A 21,327-nucleotide genomic window follows, 5' to 3' on the forward strand; every position below is an offset into this window, starting at 1 on the left:
TCCAGCAGCCGCCTTTGGAGTGGAACTAAAGAATGAGCTCACTGCTTCCCTGCTGCTGAAGGGACCAGAACCTGGACAAGGAGCTGGGGCAACCTGGCTCTCTCCTGTCAGCCTGCCCTTCTCAGCAGGCCAGCCCAGGCTTTGGGCCAACCTTGCAGAGATCTCGCCCATCCCCCCACTCCTGTCCCTGGCTCAAAGGTGGCTTGGTGATGACAGTGTTGGTGTCAGGAGAAAGTCAGTCTGGGTCTGGCCTGGGGAGTTCTTCTCCTTTCTCAAGACTTTCCTCAGAAATTCCAGATAACTCCCACCCTCTTCTGACTCTCCAGGGGCCTTAATTAAGGAGGGTAACTCTGCCAGGGATGCCAGGGATGCCAGGGCAGGGGAGGCAATAACGTTCCCGACTCCTGGCGGACTTCAAGATGGCGGAAAGGGACCAAGGCATGCAGATAAGAGAAAGGTCTCGGGGGGTGAGCAAATGCTAGAGATTGAGCAGGAGGAGCCAGGACCGTGGATACAGTGTCCTGCCCAACTCCTGGGCCATCGCGTTCTTGCCCCATACTATGGTTACTTAATGCCTACCAACTCAGGCCTTGCCCTACCCAAGGCTTAAAAGAGAAACTGATGGGAGCTAGCTTTAAGAGAATCTGGTTGCTGAAACCCCGCCAGCCTTCCTGGAAACGGGCTTGCTCTGGTCCAGCTCACATCTTTTGTGCCTGTAGCAGCAGAGGAACCATTCCCAGCTCTGCCGGGCATCCTACACCTGTTGGGTATTCAGTCCTCTCTTAAACCAGTGAGGCAGGTCCAGCTTCTCCTCTCTACAAATGAGCATATTGGGGTTCAGGTGTTCACAGTCTGAAGGTGTAGCGCTGGGAATGAAGGTGGAGCTGTCCCATCTCAGGGGTGCTCAAAACCACACTGCCCCTGGGTTTCATGTCAGGCATCCTGTGTCCGATTTCAGTACTGGGACTGCGTTCCCACCTGTTCGTGACTCCTCGCCTTGATTTTGGCCAGTTGTTCCAGGACTTGGTGCTGCTGCCCCACAGCCACCCCTGTTCCCAGCAGACCTCCCAGAGAGGACAACTAACCAGCCACCCCAAGGACTGTGTCTTGTCATCATTTTCCTGCGTCTGCTAATTCTAGTACTTGCACCCCACCTTCTGAACTGATCCTACTGATCTACCTGCCTCAAGTGTCCTTTGCCTCTAATCCCCTTTCCAATGACAAACAGGGTGACTTCATTCTGCCCAACCTCCTCTCCTGCTATCCCTGACCCCCACACACACCCATGGCCAAGAAACGGATCCAAATTCCTTTGCAGGGCATCACAGAGCCTGCTCGCCAGCCTGCCTGACCTCATCTCTCCCCGGACCTCCCCTAGCGCTTTGTTCTCGAGCCAAATGGAATGAACTGCTTGTCCCGGACCTGGGTTACAGCAGTCCCTCGCCAAGAATGCCACTCCACCCTCTTCCTCCCTAACCCTGAATCCATTCTTCAGACTCATGTCTGACCGTTCAAGACTCAAGTGTCACCCTGATGGTACCGTCCCTGAGCATCTCCCTCCAATCTGAATGGGACTTAGTAGCACAGACATGCAATCCCAGCTACTTGGAGGCTAAGGCAAGAGGATTGCAGGTTTGAGGCCTCAAAATAAAAAGTAAACGAGATGTGGGGAGATAGTTTAGTGCTATATGCAAGGCCCAAAGATTCAATCCTTAGTACCTTAAATAAGTTCTCAATCTTTCCTCATCTGTTAAGGCTCCCAAGTTCTTGAATACTATGTAGCCATTCTGCATGTACACACACTGCATGTGTGTGTGTGTGTGTGTGTGTGTGTGTATGCAAAGACTGTGTTTGATTTCTCTATATCCCCAACATCCAGCCGAAGGTCAGGGACAAGGGTTATGCTAAGTGTGTGATATGCTAAGAAAGGCCTGACTGATGTGCAGTGGATGCCCCGGCACCTCTTATGTCCTCCTCTGCAGGCAATGACCTCTTCCTGGTGGCCGTGCACGAGCTGGGCCATGCCCTGGGCCTGGAGCACTCTAATGACCCCAGCGCTATCATGGCGCCCTTCTACCAGTACATGGAGACGCACAACTTCAAACTGCCGCAGGATGATCTCCAGGGCATCCAGAAGATTTACGGTGTGTAGCAGAGGAGGGGAGGGTCCCTATTGTGAGAAAGGGCTGCGGCAGGCTGGGGGTTGGAGCTCTGCTGCCGTGTCTCGTGCTGACTTTTATGAGGTCCCCTAGCACACTGGGAAACCTAGGGGATGAGGCTGTAACTGGGAAGGGCAAAGTGAGGTGAGGCCCACTCATCCCCTCTTTCCGATCCTTTTCCATCCATCTCTGTCACCTCCTGTTCTCCATCACCTCCCTCGAACAGATGGGTCCAGGCACAGTCTAACTTAGGAGAGTCACACATGTGCCCAAGGAATGGTGTCATCACCGCATCTGTGATCTTAGGGCAGATGAGAAGCTAGCTTGCCGTCTCCATAAGATATGATGGTCCTACCACAGTGCCAAGGGCAAGTCAGGCTGGCATGGAGGCTCTAGTCAGGTTGGTTGAAATGGGAAGATGAGTTCATTTGAGCAAATACTGGGGAGTCAAAGCACAGGAGTGGGGCTCCCTCTGAAGGAGACAGACCCCGAATCATGGCAGGGGAAGCAGTGGGGGCAGGCTGGACAGCCAGTACTAAAGTTTCAAAGGCAGAATGGACGGATCTGCTGACAGATCCGATGTGGGGAGGAGGGAAAAAGGAACAGGTTAAGACAGCCCAGAGTTGTGAGTTTGCTGTGGGTGTAGCTCAGCCGGTAAAGTGCTCCCCCGGCCTCCATGAAGCCCTACAATTGGAACCCATTGTACCCTCAGAACCACACAAACCAGACATGGTAGCACACACCTGTAATCCCAGCCTTCTAGATGATTAGAAGTTCATCTCTTTGCTACATAAGGAGTTTGAAGCTAGCCTCTGACACATGAGACCCTGTCTTTTTGTTTCGTTTTATTTTTGGTTTTTGGTTTTTTTTGTTTTTTGGATTTGTTTTTTTTTGAGACAGGGTTTCTCTGTGTAGCCCTGGCTGTCCTGGAACTCACTCTGTAGACCAGGCTGGCCTTGAACTCAGAAATCCGCCTGCCTCTGCCTCCCAGAGTGCTGGGATTACAGGTGTGTGCCACCATGCCCAGCTTTTTTTTTTTTTTTTCTTTTGGTAGGGGCTGGGAGTGTTCTGGTCTTTGTAATTGTAGAATGATAAGATTTCTGAGTCTGCAGTCCACAGACCTGATGGCTATCTGCTTGGGGACTTTAGTGTATAATACATAGTTACTAGTTACAGATAGCTATTAAAATTTAAATGTTAGCCAGGTAGTGGTGGTGATAGAGGTGCATGCCTTTAATCCCAGCGCTTGGGAGGCAGAAGTAGGAACATCTCTGAACTTGAGGCCAGCCTAGTCTACAGAATGTGTTTCAGGATAGCCAGAGCTACACAGAAAAAAATATGTTTTGAGAAAACAAAAGAAAGAAAGAAAGAAAGAAAGAAAGAAAGAAAGAAAGAAAGAAAGAAAGAAAGAAAGAAAGAAAGAAAGAAAGAAAGAAAGGAAGGAAGGAAGAAGCAAAGAAAGAGAAACAAAGAAACAAAGAAAGAGGGCTGGAGAGATGGCTCAACAGTTAAGAGCACTGACTGCTCTTCCAAACGTCCTAAGTTCAATTCCCAGCAACCACATGGTGGCTCACAACCATCTATAATGGGATCTGATGCCCTCTTCTGGTATGTCTAAAAACAGCTACAATGTACTCATATAAATATAATAAATAAATATTTTTAAAAAAGAAAGAAGCGGGCAGTGGTGGCACATGCCTTTAATCCCAGCACTTGGGAGGTAGAGGCAGACGGATTTCTGAGTTCAAGGCCAGTCTTGTCTGCAGAATGAGTTCCAGGACAGCTAGGGCTACACAGAGAAACCCTGTCTCGAAACACCAAAAAATAAAATATTTGAAAAAAGAAAGAAAGATATTTAAATTTATAATATTTACACTGAGGTTTCAGCTTTTTGGTCACTAAGAACTAGTCACTCACTTTAAGTACTCAATAGCCATATGTGCATGTGGCCAGAGGCAGCTATATTGTCAGTCCAGACACAGAGCACTTCTATCACCACAGAATGTCGGAGGACAGCTCTGAGAGTCTCTAAAGACAGGAACCCGGATGAGCCCCTGAGAGAGGAGACTCTCAGCTGGGTTGCCCTTAGGAATCATCTTAGAGCCTTATAAAAAACTACTGACACCAAGTCCTCCCCTCAAAGATTTGAGTGAGTCCTCTCAGGACTTTCCTGGGGATCTAGAGGTGTAAACGTCTCCTAGGTGATCCTCGTGAGCTGCCCACGTTGAGAGGCATTACAGAGGGAAGGAAGAAGAGAGACCCTAAGGGTACCCGGTCTTTGGAGTAGTATGGATACCCCTAACAACGGAGTTTAATAGAGAAGCCCCCAAGGACAGACAAACCTTGCAGGGCTCTGGAAAAGGAGGAACATGGCTCAAGGCAGATGTGTGGGCCTCAGACCGGTGACCTGGGCTTCACCTGAGACCTTGAAGGCATGCCGTCTGGCTCTGAGTCACAGCCTGCATTACCAAGATTCCTGAGATGAGTCATTGCATCAACAGAGTTTGAGTTGATAACTTGGACTCTGAAATCCAGAGGTCATTGGTGATCTTGGCAAGTGGTTTGGGTAGAAAATGGAGCTGAAGCTCTTTTTTAGGTTGGCTGAAGAGTGGAGGTGATTAGAAATTAGAGTCCAGCCTGTGCCGGGGGAACGGCAAAGGAGGGTATGGGACACAGGCTCAATGGCAGGACACTGGCCCGAAGGTTTCTTCTTACAAAGGGAAGATGCCAAATTTAGGGGGCGGAGAGTGAAGGCCCCAATCCAGTACCTGTTTCCATCTGCCTTCTCAGAGACGGGGGCATTAAATCAGGGAGAAGGCCCAGGACGTCAGAGGGACCGACTTAACCTGGAGCTGCCTGTGTAGTGTTGGGGCAATGGTAGACGACAGAAAGGGGGTAGCTGGGCCCTCCCTAAGACCCAGCCCCTCTCTCCAGGACCCCCCGCTGAGCCTCTGGAGCCCACAAGGCCCCTCCCTACACTCCCGGTCCGCAGGATCCACTCACCGTCTGAGCGGAAACACGAGCGGCAGCCCAGGCCCCCCCGGCCACCTCTGGGGGACCGGCCGTCCACTCCCGGTGCCAAGCCCAACATCTGCGACGGCAACTTCAACACGGTGGCCCTGTTCCGAGGGGAGATGTTTGTGTTTAAGGTATGGATAATGGATCAGTGCTACCCAAAGCGTCCCTGTTCCTGCCGTGGAGCTGGGCAGGCTCCTGCTCTATAATCAGGCTGCTCTGGGGCCTGGATAGGAACTGGTCTAGTGGCCAGGACCCAGAGTCTCTTTCTGGTGCTGATAGATTAATCAACTTGGTTCTACAAGGTGACAAGGAGAAACTGGTGAACTGACAGCTTCCAAGAAGCAAATGCTTAGGAAAACACTGGAGATGGGGTCTGTGACTTTGGACAAGTCACTGCCCTGCTTCGGAGCTCAGCTATTCAACTGGGGGAGTTGTTCTTCTGGTACAGGATGTGTGAAGATTAGAGGCTATGAAGATGCAGTGTGGGACCTGGTGAGGGGTGGCAGTGTCTACAGCTCCTACCAGGGCATGAGTGAGGGTACTGGCCAGGCCATATCATGTTCCCTGTCCTGCGCCTGTCACGTGATCCGAGGGCTGGCTTGATCCTTGGCTGAACACGCTGAGATAGAGTTGGGATAAGGGGCTCTGCTGCCTGCTGGTACACCCCAGTCACTAGGAAGTCCCCTTCATCAAGTGGGAGCTGGAAACAGGTCTCCATGACACTGGGTGGCAGAGGAGAGCCACCCTATTTTCCTTCATAAGATCTCCCTAGTAAGCGTCAGTCACTAAGTAAGAATCAGGCCACGTAGGTGGCCACGTAGGCTAGCCCGTTCTGCCTCTCAGTAAGTGACTGGCTCTCAGTATGCCCCTTGGCCCTCCTTAAGATTCTGTATGTGTCAGACTGACTTGACAGAGTTTTGCAAGTCAGAATAAAGTATTTTAAAAACTGGACCTCATATTGCTTTGTAAAACACTTTTAAATTGTCAGATCATGGTTAAGAGCGCTTACTGCTCTTGCAGAGGGCCTGGGTTCGGTTCCCAGTACCCACATGGGGGCTTACAAGTGCCTCTAACCAGTTCCAGAGACTCCAGTGCCCTCTTCTGAAGTCTGCAGGCTCAAGCACACCGGTGATGTACATTCATATACTCAGGCACACACCCATACACATAAATGAATTTTAAAAAAAAATTCTAGGTTTGTACTATCTTCTGAGTCATGTTCCTACGGCAGCTCTTGTATTTCTTTGATCCTCCCAACAAAGTGTTCACAGGCATGTGTGGGTTTTATCATCTTTACCATGCTGGGATTCCAGACCGGTAGCCCAGCCCAACTGATATCAGTAGCTCTCTTCTGCCCTCCCGTGGCCACTCCTGGCCATGGCAGCCTCCTTTCGCGCCTTTCCACACCTCTCCCACACCCATCTGCTGTGTGTCTCATAGTCTTGGACAGCAGGAGGCTTATGAAGAGTTAGTTACATCCTGTCTTCTTTTAAGAGTTGGAAGCAACAGATGGACAGACTCTATGGGAGGTTGTGAGGCTGAGCCCCAGCGTTGGGGTTGGGTTGTTGGGCCTGAGCCCTGGGGCTGAGATCACTGAATTCAGAGGTAAAACCTACCGCCTGCCTCTCATCTCCACTCCCCTCCTCCCCCACCTCTCAGGATCGCTGGTTCTGGCGCCTGCGCAATAACCGGGTGCAGGAGGGCTACCCCATGCAGATTGAGCAGTTCTGGAAGGGCCTGCCTGCCCGCATAGATGCAGCCTATGAAAGGGCCGACGGAAGATTTGTCTTCTTCAAAGGTAACACGGGCATTTCCGTGCCCTTTTTGAGGCTTCCTTTTCCCTATCTAAACCAGAAGGGGTGGGGTGGGAAACAGATGCCCTTCATGGGCTGACACTGACTTCTGAAAGGTCAGATTTCTGCAGGAAGGAAGTACATCATCTGGGAAACTCAAGTCAAGAAAGCGCCAAAGTGGATGGGGTGAAAAAATCCCATCTATACAAAGTCCAGGGCAAGACAGGGAAGGCCACCCACACTCCGCTAGAAGGGCATTCTCTCAGCTTTGTAAGAGGCCGAGCAGGCCAACAGGATAGAGGTGAAGGGAAAAGGGGAAAGCAAGCTACCATGCCCAGCCTGGGCTAGCTCTGTCCAGAGTTGTTTCACATTGATAACCCTGCTTGACCCAAATTTGAGCCGCCAGGGATCATGGGAAAGCACAGCATATAAGGGGGTGGAGCTATATCATCAGAGTTAGGTGAGGGTATAGCAGATGAAGGAGGGTGAGGATCTGAGACAGCCCTGAATTCATGTGTGAAGAGTGCATAAAGTCCTGAGTGGTATGCATTGTTTCACACAAACCAGTCACGTCAAGAACAGAGGAACTTGGACCCATGGGAAATCAGTGACTTTGCGCATACAGGTCAGGCTTAGAATTGGCAAAGCCTTGTTGTGATCTAGGTGTGAATGTTTATGAACAGTTGGCTAGTGTGTGCAAAAACTAAGTAACTGCAGCCCCCTCCATCCTGAGACTGCTCGCCCACAGGGCCTTCCACCAGACTAATTCCTTCCCTGATCTGAACACAATAAACAGGCTGGGGTCCCAGGTTGTGGCAGCAGGTGCGGCTCCATCAGGCACACCCCACCTGATCCCAGCTGTGGGGAGCAGTAGCATGTGGTATCACCGGAGTGGCTAACATCACCAAAAATGAGAGTCAAGACAAGCAGGTAGCCACGTGTGGTGGTGGCACCTGTAATCCCAGCCCTCCGAAGGCAGAGGCAGGACGATCCCAGAAAGGCTGAGAGAAGTCTGTTCTCCATAATGAATTCCAAGCTAGACAGGGATTTAAAAAAAAAAAAAAAAGACTTTGTCTCAAAAGGAACATCAAAACCAAGATGGTGGGACAGAGAAGCTACGTAGCACAGTGCACAGTGCCCAAAAGCTACAATGGGCTTTTGCTCCCCAGATCTGCTGAACTTACATTCTATCTTCATGAATGAAGATGGGCCGCTGTGCCAGCCCTAAGCGGCTCCCGGAAGCTGATTCTGTTCTCCCTTGTTTGCAGGTGACAAGTACTGGGTGTTCAAAGAAGTCACGGTGGAGCCTGGGTACCCCCACAGCTTGGGGGAGCTGGGGAGCTGCCTGCCCCGTGAAGGCATCGACACAGCTCTGCGCTGGGAACCCGTGGGCAAAACCTACTTTTTCAAAGGCGAACGGTACTGGCGCTACAGCGAGGAGCGGCGAGCCACGGACCCTGGCTACCCCAAGCCTATCACCGTGTGGAAGGGCATCCCGCAGGCTCCACAAGGGGCCTTCATCAGCAAGGAAGGATGTATGTAAGGGCCAAGCTGAGGTGGGAATGGGGTGTTAGTTTTATGTGGTTCGCGGGGCCAGGCATCTTCTCTTGAGTATCCAGATTTGAGTAATGTAACTTGAGAGCAGACAGCTGCCCCCAGATGGACCGTGTCCACAGAGTAAATTAACTTGCAGTGATGGGTAGGGTTGGTTCAAAGGTTATTTTTTCATGGGGTTTGAAGGCTACCCTGGCAATCACCATATGCCAACAGGTCTCCCTATCAGATTAGAAGCTTCTCAAAGGAGGCTCAGGCTTTACCAGGTGCAGAGCAAGCGTCCCTGACTGTCTACTGACCGACCTGGATAAAAGCACTAACTGAGCAGAGATGGCCGGGTTCACAGACCCCCTCCACTACTCTCTCCAGTAGCAGACTTGTTGTCCGTCATTGAGCTTTTCTCGTTCTACTATCCATGAAATGGGAATGATCCTAGCACTTACCTCTGGGCTGGGCGATTAAAGATTCATAAGGCAAATTAGAGCGCACTTAGCACAACACCCGCCACATGGCCTATGCCGTGTAATGGCTTTAGCTGCCCCTCGTACTAGCATTTCATGGCAGGGTTCAGTCATTGCTACGTGGTGACTGCTGAGAAGCCACTTGTGGGAGGGGCTCAGGACTAAAGCAGTAAAGACTTGCATAGTTCTCAGTCCAGTGACAAAAGATAAGCTTGCCACAAAAGCTAAAGAAATAAGCAAGGCAGAGGGACACCACTGTTTAGTGGCTTTTAAAATGTGATACTTTACACACGTGGTCTCCCTCTTTGGCAAGCCTCGGAGACAGGTGACATCAAAGACCTTGACCAATGAAAGTCCTGGGGAGCCAGCCAATGAGGAGTCTAAGTGAGATGCTCTGCCGGCTGGGTTGCCAAGGCTGTTGCTGGGAATCTTGAGGGAGCTGCCCAGGGAGTGATTGGCAGAGCCGTCTGGCCTGCAGCCTGCCTCTTTTCCTTCCAGCCGTCAAAGCTTCTAGAAAGGACCTAAAGAACTGGTATCTGTGTTGCAGAGTGATGTATGCCAAGCCCAGGCCGCCCCCCAAATCTGTAACTGTGGAGCCATGGTGTCTGCTGATAACAAATGAAACCTTGCTCCTCGACTCCATTGGCTTGGGACAAGAGGTAGACCGAGGCCCTAGAGCTATGCAGACAGCATTGACCCGACCCTTACAGGAAGCCTGGGGCACATTGTGACTGCCATTTCCATCCTAAAGCAGACCCAGCCTGGGCAGTATAAATCAAAGCATTTGCCTGCTCTACTCAAAAATCCCTTAGTAGTTTCCCAGCACCTGTGAACTACCCAGCAGGACTGTCCACATGCTAGGAGTTCCTTTTTGCTGTCATTACTGCGCCATCAGTGGAGCAAGCAGTGCACTCAGTCACCTCGGTTCCAACAGACCCCTCCCCTCTACCTACCTGCAGGACCCCAGGGTCATATAAGTCCAGAGCAGGTGCTAGAGATACGTTGGAGTACTGGTGCTAAGTCCTTCCCATTTCCACAGATTACACCTACTTCTACAAAGGCCGGGACTACTGGAAATTTGACAACCAGAAACTGAGTGTGGAGCCAGGCTACCCACGCAACATCCTGCGTGACTGGATGGGTTGCAAGCAGAAGGAGGTAGAGCGGCGGAAGGAGCGGAGGCTGCCCCAGGATGACATGGACATCATGGTGACCATCGATGATGTGCCAGGCTCTGTGAATGCTGTGGCTGTGGTTGTCCCCTGCACACTGTCCCTCTGCCTCCTGGTGCTGCTCTACACTATCTTCCAGTTCAAGAACAAGGCGGGTCCTCAGCCCGTCACCTACTATAAGCGGCCGGTCCAGGAGTGGGTATGAGCAGCCCAGAGTCCTCTCTGTCTACCCGGTCTGGCCAGCCAGGCCCTTCCTCACCAGGGTCTGAGGGGCAGCTCTAGCCACTGCCCACCGGGGCCAGCAGGGCCCTAGGCCAGGTTCGTGTGTAGCTGAAGTGGTGGGTGCATTGGTCTAGGCTGAGTGAAGGGGCAGGGAGCGATGGTGGCTATGCCCCAGGCTGGGTAGCTGGCACCCAGCTGCCAGCCTTCTGTCCTGGGTAGCCCTCTCTCTACTCAATAGGCCAGGCCCTGTCAGGAAGCAAGGATCATGCCAGGAGGTGCCCCTGAGGTCACTGCATCCTGTGGTGTCTGCAAGATACCGCAGCTCCAGTCCTGGCTGGGACCCAGCCCTCTGAGGCAAGCCAGCACTGGCTCTCATCCCCACCCCAAGATGCCACCAATCCCAGTCCCCTCTGCCAACACCTGCTGGTCAGATGTCCCCTCACCCCTACCCTACTATTCTCCAAGGCTGCAGAGCCCCTGATGCCAACACAGTGGGCAAAAGCCTGGGTTTCCCCTGCTAGCCGATAGCAGATTCCTCAGGAAACCTGCTCCGCCTGTCAGGTCTCCTCCGAGAGACTCAGAACTTAGGGTCACATGCTGCAGGCAAGGCTGTGGCCCAGCTGGATCTCTCAAGGACCCAGCTGTCATGTCGTGAATATTTAAATGTCCTGTCACTACTGTTTAAAGTCCCATTTTGCAAAGGCTACTCGAGGCTTTAGGTCAGCTAGAGGTGACTGTCTTGGTGATGAGGCCAGCGTGGTGGCCCCTCCCAGGCACTAAGGACCACGGTGCTGCAGAGGCCACTCAGGCATGCTGATACTAGTGGGCACGCTGTTCAAAAGGCTGGGGCAGGAGCTGACTGGTTCCGGGGGCAGATCTAAGTTTGTGGTCATCCTCTACGCCCCTTCTTTAATGTCCCCTGCCCTGCTCCAGCCTGTTCTTGTGGCCTGGGGGCTCAGTCTAGAGGTAAAGCAGAGATGATTATAGAGCCACCCTTGTCATAGTCTCAGAGTAAAGGACAAGGGCAGCCTTCTAAGTCCTCCATCTACATCCCCAGTGACCCCGAGGCAACTCAATTTCAGCCTGGAGGCGATGTTGATGTTTGTGCTCCAATCTCGACCCTTCCATCTTCCTGCACTGCTCTTAGGGAAAGGGTCCTCCCAGCTGGTAGCGGCCCCAGGCTTTGGGACTTCTCCTCACCCCTTACCCCAACCTACCTTTTTGTTGTTTTAACCTGAGGCCCTTCTTCACATCTGACAGGAGTTCCTAAGTCTTGGCTTGACTTGCTTCAAAACCACTGGGTGCAGTGCTGCCCGCTGGCTCTTTGCCAAGCCCAACAGTGGTACGAGGCAGCCATCAGGGTGCTAGTGGGTCACAGATACCAACCCTGACCTCTGAGCCTGCATGGGCTTTGCCCCTGCCCTGTGGTCTCTGGGATTTGGGTCAGCTCGCCCCGTAGCACAGACAGGGACTCTCGCTGCCCTGGGAGCTGTCGAGTAAAATCTCTTGTCCCAGAAGCACCCATGTGGGTCCACCGTGTCCCATCTCACCGTTGTGTTCTCTCTCATTTTGGCCGAGGGCAGGCTCCCTGGGGCAGGCGGGGACGGCTGCAGAGATTTGGTGACCCACAGGTTTGTACAGTGTTTTATACTTTGCAGAGCACTTTATTAGCTCGCAGCCGTCCACTCCCATCAAACTTCTGTAGGCTCTGAAAGGCTGAGGGCAATGCTCATCTTACCCTCAGATGATGCACAAGGAGGTCTTATCTGCTCCTGCCATCCCAGTGGCCCTGGCCGGGTCTCATGTCCTATCTGTGGGCCCTTCCTGGGTCTGAGATAAACGTCTCTTCTAGTCCTCTCTTCTGGGCCTCCCGCCCCCAGTTCCCTGGCCCCTCTCCTCAGGTTGGTGCTCTCACTTCTTGAAAGCTCTAGGCCCCGCAGGCTCCCTGTTGGCTCCTGGCATCCCAAGGCCAGTTGAGAAAGAGCAGGAGGTGGAGGCTGCCAGCCCAGGCTGCAGATGTGAGGGGCGCAGGGCCGGGCCCAGAGAGGGCTCAGCCTAGAGGCTTCCAATCTTGGATTCTTCTGCCTGCGGTCGTCTGTTTGTCCATCAGCCCAGGTCAGAGCAGTCAGAGGGGCAAAGCACTGGAGCCCCCAGAGCTCAGCTTCCCCTCAGCCTGGGTGACATCACAGCATCTCAGTGTCGGTCACATTTTAAACTGATCAGCCTTTGTACAATGTTTTTTAAATCATTTCTAAATAAAACAGAAATACAGTGTCTTTTCCCTGGGGTGTGAGAACATAGACCAGGGCATATGTGCCCTTAAGAAGCTTCGGGGAGAAAGGGGCGCCTTGGGGGTGCACTGCTGCAGCTGCATCATGCATTCTAACCAGCAATCCTCCCCTAACCCCCTACCCCCGCCACCCAGGAACCTCAGGAGTATGGGAGGGTCACTGTGGCAAGGCCTCCCTGGAGACAGGGCACATGGGGCCATGGCCTGGGACTCCCGCAGCAGGAACTCGATTCCTGTGAGAGAAACCAGAATTCAACAGCATCAGGATCCCGGATCCTGCCAGGAGGCCTCATCTGGGCCTGGCTCTTCTGCTTCAGGAAATCTGCGCATGAACAGAGCTGAAAGGGGGCTTGGGAATGAGCTGGTTTAGGGGCCGTCAAGGAAGGGGGCAAGTCTTATGTTGAGGTGCAATCCTCTGTGGTGGCCCTGAGGGACCTTCAGTCTCAAGGATCTTTCTTGAATCTCTGCCCAGAGGGAGTAAGACAGGAAATGGCAGGGTGAGGAGATACAGGCCATGCCAGGTCCAGGAGGGCCCGATGGCCAGGTCAGTACCAGGACGTGCAGGCGATTAGGAAGCGCACGTCGTCCAGCGGCCCCCACGGGCCGGGTTCCGGCTGAGGCTGCCGCGGACCCTGCGGCGCTGGAGGCTGGGGCTGCGCGGGCTCCGGGCCGTCCTGGCCACCACTCAGGAGAGCGCCCATGGTCTGTAATGGAAGCGCATTTGGTACCAAGCCAAAGCAGGTGTCACCCCACCCACCGCCACCAGCCTCTACCCAGCCCTCACCTCGGGAAGAAAGTGAAAGCTGATCGGCCGCAGAAGGCGCCTGGCCTGGGAGGAGCAGCGTTGTGACGCAGCGAAGACTGAGCAGGGCTTTCGCACGTCGGGGGCGGGCCCGGCGAGCACGAGCACGGAGAGGTTGGGCTACAGGTCGACCACGCCCATGACCCAAGGCTCCGCCCCACTCACAGCAAGGCCCTGCTAGAGTCACAGGGGGCAGCGTGGCCTCCGAAGGAAGTCAAGTCCCCTAGTCTTCCCCTAGTCCAAGCAGGACCAGAATGCACAGCAGCTGAGTGCCTATGGCCTCACAAAGGCCCAGGCAGGGAGAAGAGCTGCATTTCTCCCGAGGCCAGGGAAGGCTGAGGCAGGAGCTGGCTAGAAAAGGAACCCAGAGGCCAGCCTTTCTTTTGTTCATCTTTCTTCTCTGAGGAGGGATCTCGTTATGTATCCTAGCTGTCCTAGAAGTCAGTATGTGGCCAGGCTGACTTTGAACTAGAGATCTGCTCTGCCTCTGCGATTACAGGTGTTCCACCACACCCTGCAGGTCTCCCATCTTGTTGCACGTTAATCCCACCCAACTTCCCCACAACCCAGAAGAGCTGTAGAAGAAGAAACTGAGGCCACCCACAAACAGCACACTGAGGATGGTGTGAGCAGTCCTTTAATGGGGTGGGGCACAAGAGAGCAGAACTTCCGTCCAAGAGCCACGAGAACTGAAAGCCAGCATGGCACGGTAGGCTTTTCAGTAACAATAATCAAGAGATGGCACAGGTGAAGGGTTGGGCAATCAACAATCCAGCTCTGCGGAGCTCTGCCACGCCCACTGCCAGCATCCGGTACAGACTAGCTCAGGCATGGAAAATGAGCCAAAGTCCAGGGGCAGGAGCCCACACAGCAGCTCCGAAGGTGAGTCATGTGAGGCTGCGGGGAGAAGAGTATACACACTATCAGTAGCTGTTTTACAAGGCACATGTGGCCACACCCTAGACCTGCTCTAGTTCAGTACTTGAAAGGCCACACTTGTCCCCAAGGTTCCAGACTGACTATATCCTGTGTAAGATCTAGCCTAAAACTCCCCATGTTTGAGAAGTAAAATCAGTTCTTTCCTCTTTCAAGTGGGCCACCCTTCTCCAATCGGTTCAGTTCCTAGTCATAAACCTGAGCATCAGAACGTAAGAGACAGGAACAAGGAGAGTCCGTGAGAACAGGACGTGTGCAGACCAAGCTTCTCAGAGGCCAGGCCAAGGCCAAAACTCTGGCCTCCTTTTCCAGAACTCTCCATTACTGCTGATACAAAAAGTCACAAATACTAGACTGAAAAACAGATGTGCTTGCTAAGGATTAAGTGAATCACTCCTATTGCAGGAGGTAACCATTGCCTGATAATGAAACTCAAGTGCTTACTGTGTGTGTAGCATGCATAGAGGCTGAGGTCAGCTGCTTTTCTCAGTTGCTTCTTCAATGTGTTTGAGACAGGTCCTCTCACTGAGCCGGAGCTCACTCCCTCGGCGGGACTGACAGCCAGTGAGCGAGCCGCTAACACTGGCGTTACAGACATGTGACCAAGCTCAGCTTCAATGTGGCGTGGGAATCTGAACCAGTCAGGTCCTCGCTGCTTGTACAGCAAGCATTTCACACACTAACAGTCTCCCATATCAATCTAAACTCTTCACCCTAAAGTCCATGGACATCTCAAAACGTGTCCAAACCCCAAGGAAACAGTCTTCTTGCCCTCTTTTCCAAGTTCTAAAGGACAGGGAGTGTTCTCATCATCACTGTCTGGCACATAAAACGCTGTTCAACATCTTCCCAGGCTGGGTGTAGCCCTACAGGACAGCATTTGCCTGCAGTGCATAAACTCTCAATTGTTCACCAGCTCTGACAGCAAAGTTAGTCAGGGTGAGGACCAAGTCATCGTCATCAAAACAAGCAGCTTATTTAAAACACAGCCAGGCGTGGTGGCGCACGCCTCTAGCCTCAGCACAGAGCCAGGCTAGGTCACATGTACTACTATCATTTAAAGAACCAAAACTGGATTATTATTTCCACTTATAGTCAGAACCTCTGATTACACTAAGAATCTACATAAACAAGCAACCCACCATCCGCTAAAGCTCAGAATCTCAGGCTAGCAGTCCAAACTTCCTGATATGCGGATTTAAAGCACTTGGCACTCTGGGAAAAGGTTTATCCTTCTCATACTCAGTATTTTCCCATCTCTCTGTCTGTGTAAGGTTCTTCCTCACTCTATTCTAGTATTTAAACACCTCCTTCTCCCCTGAAACAGACTGTCACTCAAGAAACTTCTATAATCCCAGGAAATTTCTCACCAGTTTCACAAGCTGCCGACATAGGGACAATTAAGTAAGGAACTGTTTGTTTCTCCTTTAACAGCTAAAAGGTGTATATAGTCTCTCCCATGTCCACTGTGAACCCTCAGAGGCAGGATATAAAACCACACCGCTGATTTTCCCTAGCACAGCCATCTCCACGGCTGCAGTGCTAACAGTGCAGCAGGATGAGGAGCCGCGTTCCACTGAAAGCAGAGCGTCTGGCCCTGAGCCTCTCTCTGCTCGGCGCTACCAGCCTCACAGAGGCATCCGGGTTAGTTGGACATGGCATGCCCTAAGAAAGGTCCCGGGCAGCCGAGAGAAAGAAAGCCGAACTACCCAGCATCTTCCCTGGCTGCTCTTACAGGGAAGAGTAAGGAGTCTGGTCCAGTCTCCTGAGGGGGGAGAGTGAGCAGCCACACTCAGCCTGGTTGGCTTTTTAGTCCACAAAAGTATAGATCACTGGCTCTTGACCTTATTTTTTGTCACTACTTCATAATTGTTAAGTTGCTGTTATGAATTGTAAATATCTGATATGCAAGATATCTGATATGTGACCCTGTGAAAGGGCTGTTCAGGCCCCAGGTTGAGAACTGAGGTCTAGACCATGATTTCAGTACAAAACTCACCTACAACTTGTCTCAGAGCACCACAGCAATGCGGCGTCTCCTCAGTGATTAAGGAGGCTTCCCACCTTCCCTAGCCAACAGCTCCTTTTTATCTCAGGTCTCAGCACTAGCTGGAGACAGTGGACACACAAACTGTAAACCGTGGTCAGTGATCAAGGAAGATGGACCACAGAAAGGTCTGCCCAGAGAACTCAGGTTTGGTTGGTTGTTTGGTTTTTTGTTTGTTTGTTTTTCGAGACGGTTTCTCTGTGTAGCCCTGGCTGCCCTGGAACTCACCCTGTAGACCAGGCTGGCCTCGAACTCAGAAATCCGCCTGCCTCTGCCTCCCAAGTGCTGGGATTATAGGCGTGCGCCACCACGCCTGGCTAAGAGCTCAGTTTTTGAGGAAGACTGCATGTGAGCAGATGTCAGTGCTGGTGGCTCCAAGCCAGAATGCACTGTTCTGTACATGTTGTATACAATGTTCACTGTAACCCTCCCAGGACAGGGACAGCATGGTTCTCCTTCTAAGATCTGTCACCTCCCCTCCCCTCAAAGGCAAAAGTGAGGCAGGTGTGATGGTGCATACCTTTTACTCTAGCACTCAGAAGGCAGAGGCTAGCCTGGTCTACAGATCGAATTCCAGGACAGCCAGGGCTACAGAGAAAATAAAAAGAGGGCAGAGTTACCTGTCAATGAGGGAATCCCGCATGCTGGTGGCAATGGTACTAGGCTTGGCTTCATTTAGCTTGAAGACGCTCTCCACCACGGACAGCTCTGTGCTGGTCGTGTCCAGACCACAAAAAGCACACCAATCATTCACTACCATCCCGGCAGCAATCACCTCACTCCCTCGGTTCACAGTGCCTGCCTGAAGAGAAGTGTCATGCTACCAAAAGCAAATTCTCTTACCTCCTCAAGTGAGGACTCTTCCCCCAAGTCTGTTCCACGGCTCAAGGTCCCAGTCCCAAATGAGGGACTGTAATGACCCAGATTCCCAAAGGGTGACAAAAGGGACTGACTCTACAGATAGGGCTCAGACGGCAGGAATGCTTACCACAAGGGGGACCTGAAGAAGGGAGGACAACTCATCCTGGTCCTCGATTGAAGTTTTAGGGTGCACCAGACCTCCTTGATTACTGAAGACACAGTAGCTTCCTACTAACACCTGGTCAGCAACTGTTTGTCTGAAGACTTCCACCTTGAGCACATCAGCCAGGATTTCTTCTGTCTCCTGATGGTGAAAGGAATGGTGTCCAGGATCCAGTACATGTAGGCCAAATATCCAGGCATCTCTAAGCATCAACCACCCAGACTTGGCTCCCTGAGTCCCTTTAACCACACAAGACATGGGATGGCTAAGAGCCTGAGCCCAGCCTGGAGTCCCTAAAGCCCAGGCATGCCCTGAAACACATGAGTCTTGGCTTCATGTCTCCCCGTTTTCACTAACACACGCCCTAGTTCAACTGCCAACCACCATGGCCCAGGACCCAGTAGGCCAGTCTCTCCAAATCTGAAGGATGAATGCCCTTCCCAGCTTGATACTCACAAAGGCCTTACTATTCCTATGAAAGTAAAACACTGGCTTGCCCAAGGAAAAACACAAGTGAAACCCCTAATTCCTGCCTTGGGGTGATATTGGCCAACCACTGGCTAGGCTAGTCCTGTAACTTCCAGACCAAGCTGCCACCTCACCCTGTCCAAGTCTGGGTGGACCAAGGCCACATAGTCATTGCAGGTGGTCACATTGCCGAGGGCCGAGAGCCGCTCCTCCACCCGCCGTATCTGCACGGAATCCGGAAGGCTGTTGCGGATATGCTGCAGCTCCTGGTCGGTAGTGTTGTTGGGTACCAGGAGCCCATGCCTGTTCCCTGAAGAGAACATTGCACAGCGGGATAAAAAATAAACCACAGTACAGGAGCGACTTTCCGGGATACCTCCCATTCTAGCCCAATTAGCTTCCTAGGAGAGTGCTAAGCACAACCCAGCCCTTCAACTGCAGATCCATCCAGACCGCTGGTCACCTAAGCAGGCCTCAGATAGCCAGAAATCTAACCCAACAAATACCACCCACCTCACTGTTAACAGCTAGGGCCTGGCAGGAAGGTTCTTGGAATTAGTAATACATTTTGCTAACACTACACACCTACCTAAATTGCTAAAAATTTTCAAAGACCATCAATATCAAGTGTTAGCAGTAATACATGGACCAACTGTATGCTCTGACAGGAGTATACAACAGCTACCCACTTAGGATATTACTGGTAGCATCTACTACACTAAATGGTCACATAACCTGCGACTATCCCACACCACTCGTAGGTATTATATATCCAACAGTAATATGTATATATGTTCACATCTACACAGTAATGCTAGTCTTTTTTTTCTTAAGATTTATTATTATATGTAAGTACACTGTAGCTGTCTTCAGACACACCAGAAGAGGGCATCAGATCTCATCACAGTTGTGAGCCACCATGTGGTTGCTGGGATTCGAACTCAGGACCTCTGGAAGAGCAGTCTTAACCGCTGAGCCATCTCACCAGCCCCAGTAGTACTAGTCTTAAGACACCAAACTATAAATTGTCTAAGTATTTGTTATTGTAAGAATGGATTTTTTTTTTTCCTTTTGGTTTTTCAAGACAGGGTTTCTCTGTATAGCCCTGGCTGCTCTCGGACTCTCAGAAATCCACCTGCCTCTGCCTCCCGAGTGCTGGGATCAAAGGCGTGTGCCACCACTGCCCAGCAAGAATGGTATTTTTATACAAAGCATTCAACATTACACCATGACTGCTACAGGTAAGCTTCTGCCCAGCCTGAGCCACAGTGCTCAATTTCTGAACCGCAAGGTACTTTCCTTACAACAGAACAAAGACCAGGCTAATGTCTCCCATGTCATGTCAGAATTCATTTCCTATCCTAAGGACAAAGTCAACAGAACATGAAGTTTTATTATCAGAGGTTACCATAAATAAGAAACCATGTAAAGTCACCACCCATGCTTAATGATTTAAAAAAAATGTTTTTAGGTAAATACATAAAATCCTGAACCAAGAAACAAGGAGCGTAGCAATGGGACACAGTGCCAGGGGAAAGGAAGGACTGCTTAGGCAAAATGGCACACACCTCCTAATCCCCAAGGATTGGGAGGTGGGTGAGGTGTATCAAGAGTTCCAGGTCAGTCATTCTTAGCTACGGGGCAGTGCAGCTAAGGCCAGCGTGTGGGGGATAAAAGGAAAAGTCGGAGGCCACTCAACAGTGCTTTGAGGTCAAACTGTTATGGACGTCACTCAAGTTGTACTTTAAGAGACGGTAAGAATTAAACGTAGCTGAACAGGATGACCCGGGACCTTAGTTCTTTCCTGAGGGAGAAATTGATGCTCAAAGAACGAGAAGCAACGTGTCCATACTCAGAGGCAGGAGAGAGATTCAAGTCCTTCTCCACCCTTAGGTGTGGGACTTGGTGAGTCACATAGTCCTGAGTGACAACCCTGCTTTTCAGGATCACTGTGAAGGAAAAACGAGACCAAGAATGATAGCATTTAATGCTATTTTGCTACGATTATTCTCAAGTCTTTGCTAGACAGTGTTCTTGATCTGCAGTTAGAGTCCCACCCACCCCTGACAGATTCCAGAGTCCACTGAGAAATCCTGGGGTTCCCCCGATCACTGGGGGTGGGGGTGGGGGGTAAACGCCAGGAATTAATGACTCAGTGCTTCGATTTGTCCCGGCCTTACCCACACACATGCGCCCGATGATTCGGCAGCCGGCGATGGATGCGTGCACCACAGGAATGGTATCGGAGAGCTCACCCTCGAAGACACTGTAGAAACATGGATTCGCTGGTTACTGGGGTGGTTCACCCTTTCAGACCTCTCGCTCTCGGCCTCCCTTCCCTTCCCGCCGCCTCAGGACCAGAATTTCTAGCCTCACCTGTAGAAGTTCTCTGATCCTCCGATGGCCACCAGGCAGTAGGTGTTTGTGAGTTTGGCAAAACAACCGACCTCACAGTTGTTCTCGAACGACGCTCTGACCGCCATGAAAGAAGCTTGGGGGATGCACGACTGCGGGTTCTGGGCCGACAGATCACTTCAGGGGCCGGGTCAACCAGCCTCGCCTCCTCAAACCCCGCCCTCTCGGGCCCTCGGATCCCGGGTCGTGCCCACGGATCTCTTGCCCCAAATCCTTCCGCCCTGCGGCCCCGAACTGACCTTTGCCGCCCAGAGTCCCACCAGCTCACCAAACGACTCCAATCTCTACACGCTGCAACTTCTCCCGTAACCAGCTTTCCGTTTCCGCCTCCTCCCAGGCCGGCTTCCGGGAGCGCGCGGGAGCCAAGCGATGCTGCTGGCCACTCTAGCCCCGCCCTTTGGGAGGACTCGATGGTTACTGGGTTACTCAAGGTTTGGTTTGACTTCGCCAAACCCCGCCTCCTACACGTTTTCTTGCTTTAGGTTGTTGGCTACACCTCCTATTGGGTCTTTTTAGAAGGGATAATCAATCAAATCGGTGGCTGGGCAAATGATAAGATTGAGGAAAGAAAGGAGGAACCGGTGTTGTCTGGTTGAAGATGGACTGATGAGGGATTTATTTACCGAGTAACGGCGGAGTTGAGAAAGGGGATGATCGCAGTCCGGCCACAGGGACGGAAGTGCGAATCTGGAGCAGTGGCAAGAGTCAAGGGCTGAGGATTGAAATTTGGGGTAGAGATCACCCAAGAGAGTGTCCTATAGGGAAACACGAGACAGGGATAAAGTGGTTGGAGGAGGCATGCCCAGAACCATAGGAAACAGGCTAAAGACAATGGTGACAGGGAAATGTGTTAAGCTAGGTGTTAGGATGAGTCTGGAGGAGAAAGGGTTCTAGGGTGGGCAAAGATCTGAGAGCTGACTCGCTTCCTTGATGTTTTCTCACGCAGTTTATCATCCCTTCAGCAAC

General features: G+C 51.8%; 3 protein-coding genes across 4 annotated transcripts in view; 1 reads left to right on the forward strand and 2 right to left on the reverse strand.

Moving 5' to 3' along the window:
- The window catches only part of Mmp24 (matrix metallopeptidase 24), a 44,086-nt gene extending 31,581 nt beyond the window's left edge, over positions 1-12,505 (forward strand). Inside the window, exons 5-9 of the mRNA XM_052184049.1 lie at positions 1,983-2,144; positions 5,094-5,308; positions 6,837-6,975; positions 8,239-8,505; positions 10,025-12,505. Of these exons, the coding sequence (XP_052040009.1) occupies positions 1,983-2,144; positions 5,094-5,308; positions 6,837-6,975; positions 8,239-8,505; positions 10,025-10,362 (1,121 nt within the window). The 3' untranslated portion in view covers positions 10,363-12,505. The remainder of the gene's footprint in view (positions 1-1,982; positions 2,145-5,093; positions 5,309-6,836; positions 6,976-8,238; positions 8,506-10,024) is intronic.
- Positions 12,506-12,600: 95 nt separating this feature from the next.
- Mmp24os (MMP24 opposite strand) lies at positions 12,601-13,557 on the reverse strand. The gene is made up of 2 exons (XM_052184050.1): positions 13,454-13,557; positions 12,601-13,373 (listed from the first exon to the last, which is right to left on the reverse strand). The coding sequence occupies exon 2, from the start codon at positions 13,368-13,370 to the stop codon at positions 13,215-13,217; it is 156 nt and encodes a 51-aa protein (XP_052040010.1). The 5' UTR covers positions 13,371-13,373; positions 13,454-13,557; the 3' UTR covers positions 12,601-13,214.
- Positions 13,558-14,092: 535 nt separating this feature from the next.
- On the reverse strand, positions 14,093-20,718 carry Eif6 (eukaryotic translation initiation factor 6). 2 transcript variants are annotated; one of them, XM_052184053.1, is made up of 7 exons: positions 20,630-20,718; positions 20,323-20,462; positions 20,127-20,212; positions 18,081-18,256; positions 17,443-17,619; positions 17,075-17,256; positions 14,093-14,368 (listed from the first exon to the last, which is right to left on the reverse strand). In XM_052184053.1, exons 2-7 carry the CDS (start codon positions 20,427-20,429, stop codon positions 14,359-14,361), a joined length of 738 nt encoding a protein of 245 aa, XP_052040013.1. In that variant the 5' UTR covers positions 20,430-20,462; positions 20,630-20,718; the 3' UTR covers positions 14,093-14,358. The 2 variants fall into 2 exon arrangements, with proteins under 2 accessions (XP_052040013.1, XP_052040011.1); XM_052184051.1 differs by having other exon boundaries at positions 20,601-20,710.
- Between the last annotated feature and the right edge of the window lie 609 nt (positions 20,719-21,327).

Source organism: Apodemus sylvaticus, chromosome 5 (assembly GCF_947179515.1).
Source record: "Apodemus sylvaticus chromosome 5, mApoSyl1.1, whole genome shotgun sequence".
NCBI classification, from domain to species: Eukaryota; Metazoa; Chordata; class Mammalia; order Rodentia; family Muridae; genus Apodemus; species Apodemus sylvaticus.

What these genes read in the sequence shown, in the direction of transcription:
- Mmp24os (XM_052184050.1), bottom strand. Translation starts at nt 13,370, where the DNA reads ATGGGCGCTCTCCTGAGTGGTGGCCAGGACGGCCCGGAGCCCGCGCAG.
- Eif6 (XM_052184053.1), bottom strand. Translation starts at nt 20,429, where the DNA reads ATGGCGGTCAGAGCGTCGTTCGAGAACAACTGTGAGGTCGGTTGTTTT. An exon ending in GGATCAGAGAACTTCTACAG is followed by an intron (nt 20,213 to 20,322) that starts GTGAGGCTAGAA and finishes ATGTTTCTACAG; the next exon opens with TGTCTTCGAGGGTGAGCTCT. An exon ending in CATCGGGCGCATGTGTGTGG is followed by an intron (nt 18,257 to 20,126) that starts GTAAGGCCGGGA and finishes TGTTCTCTTCAG; the next exon opens with GGAACAGGCATGGGCTCCTG.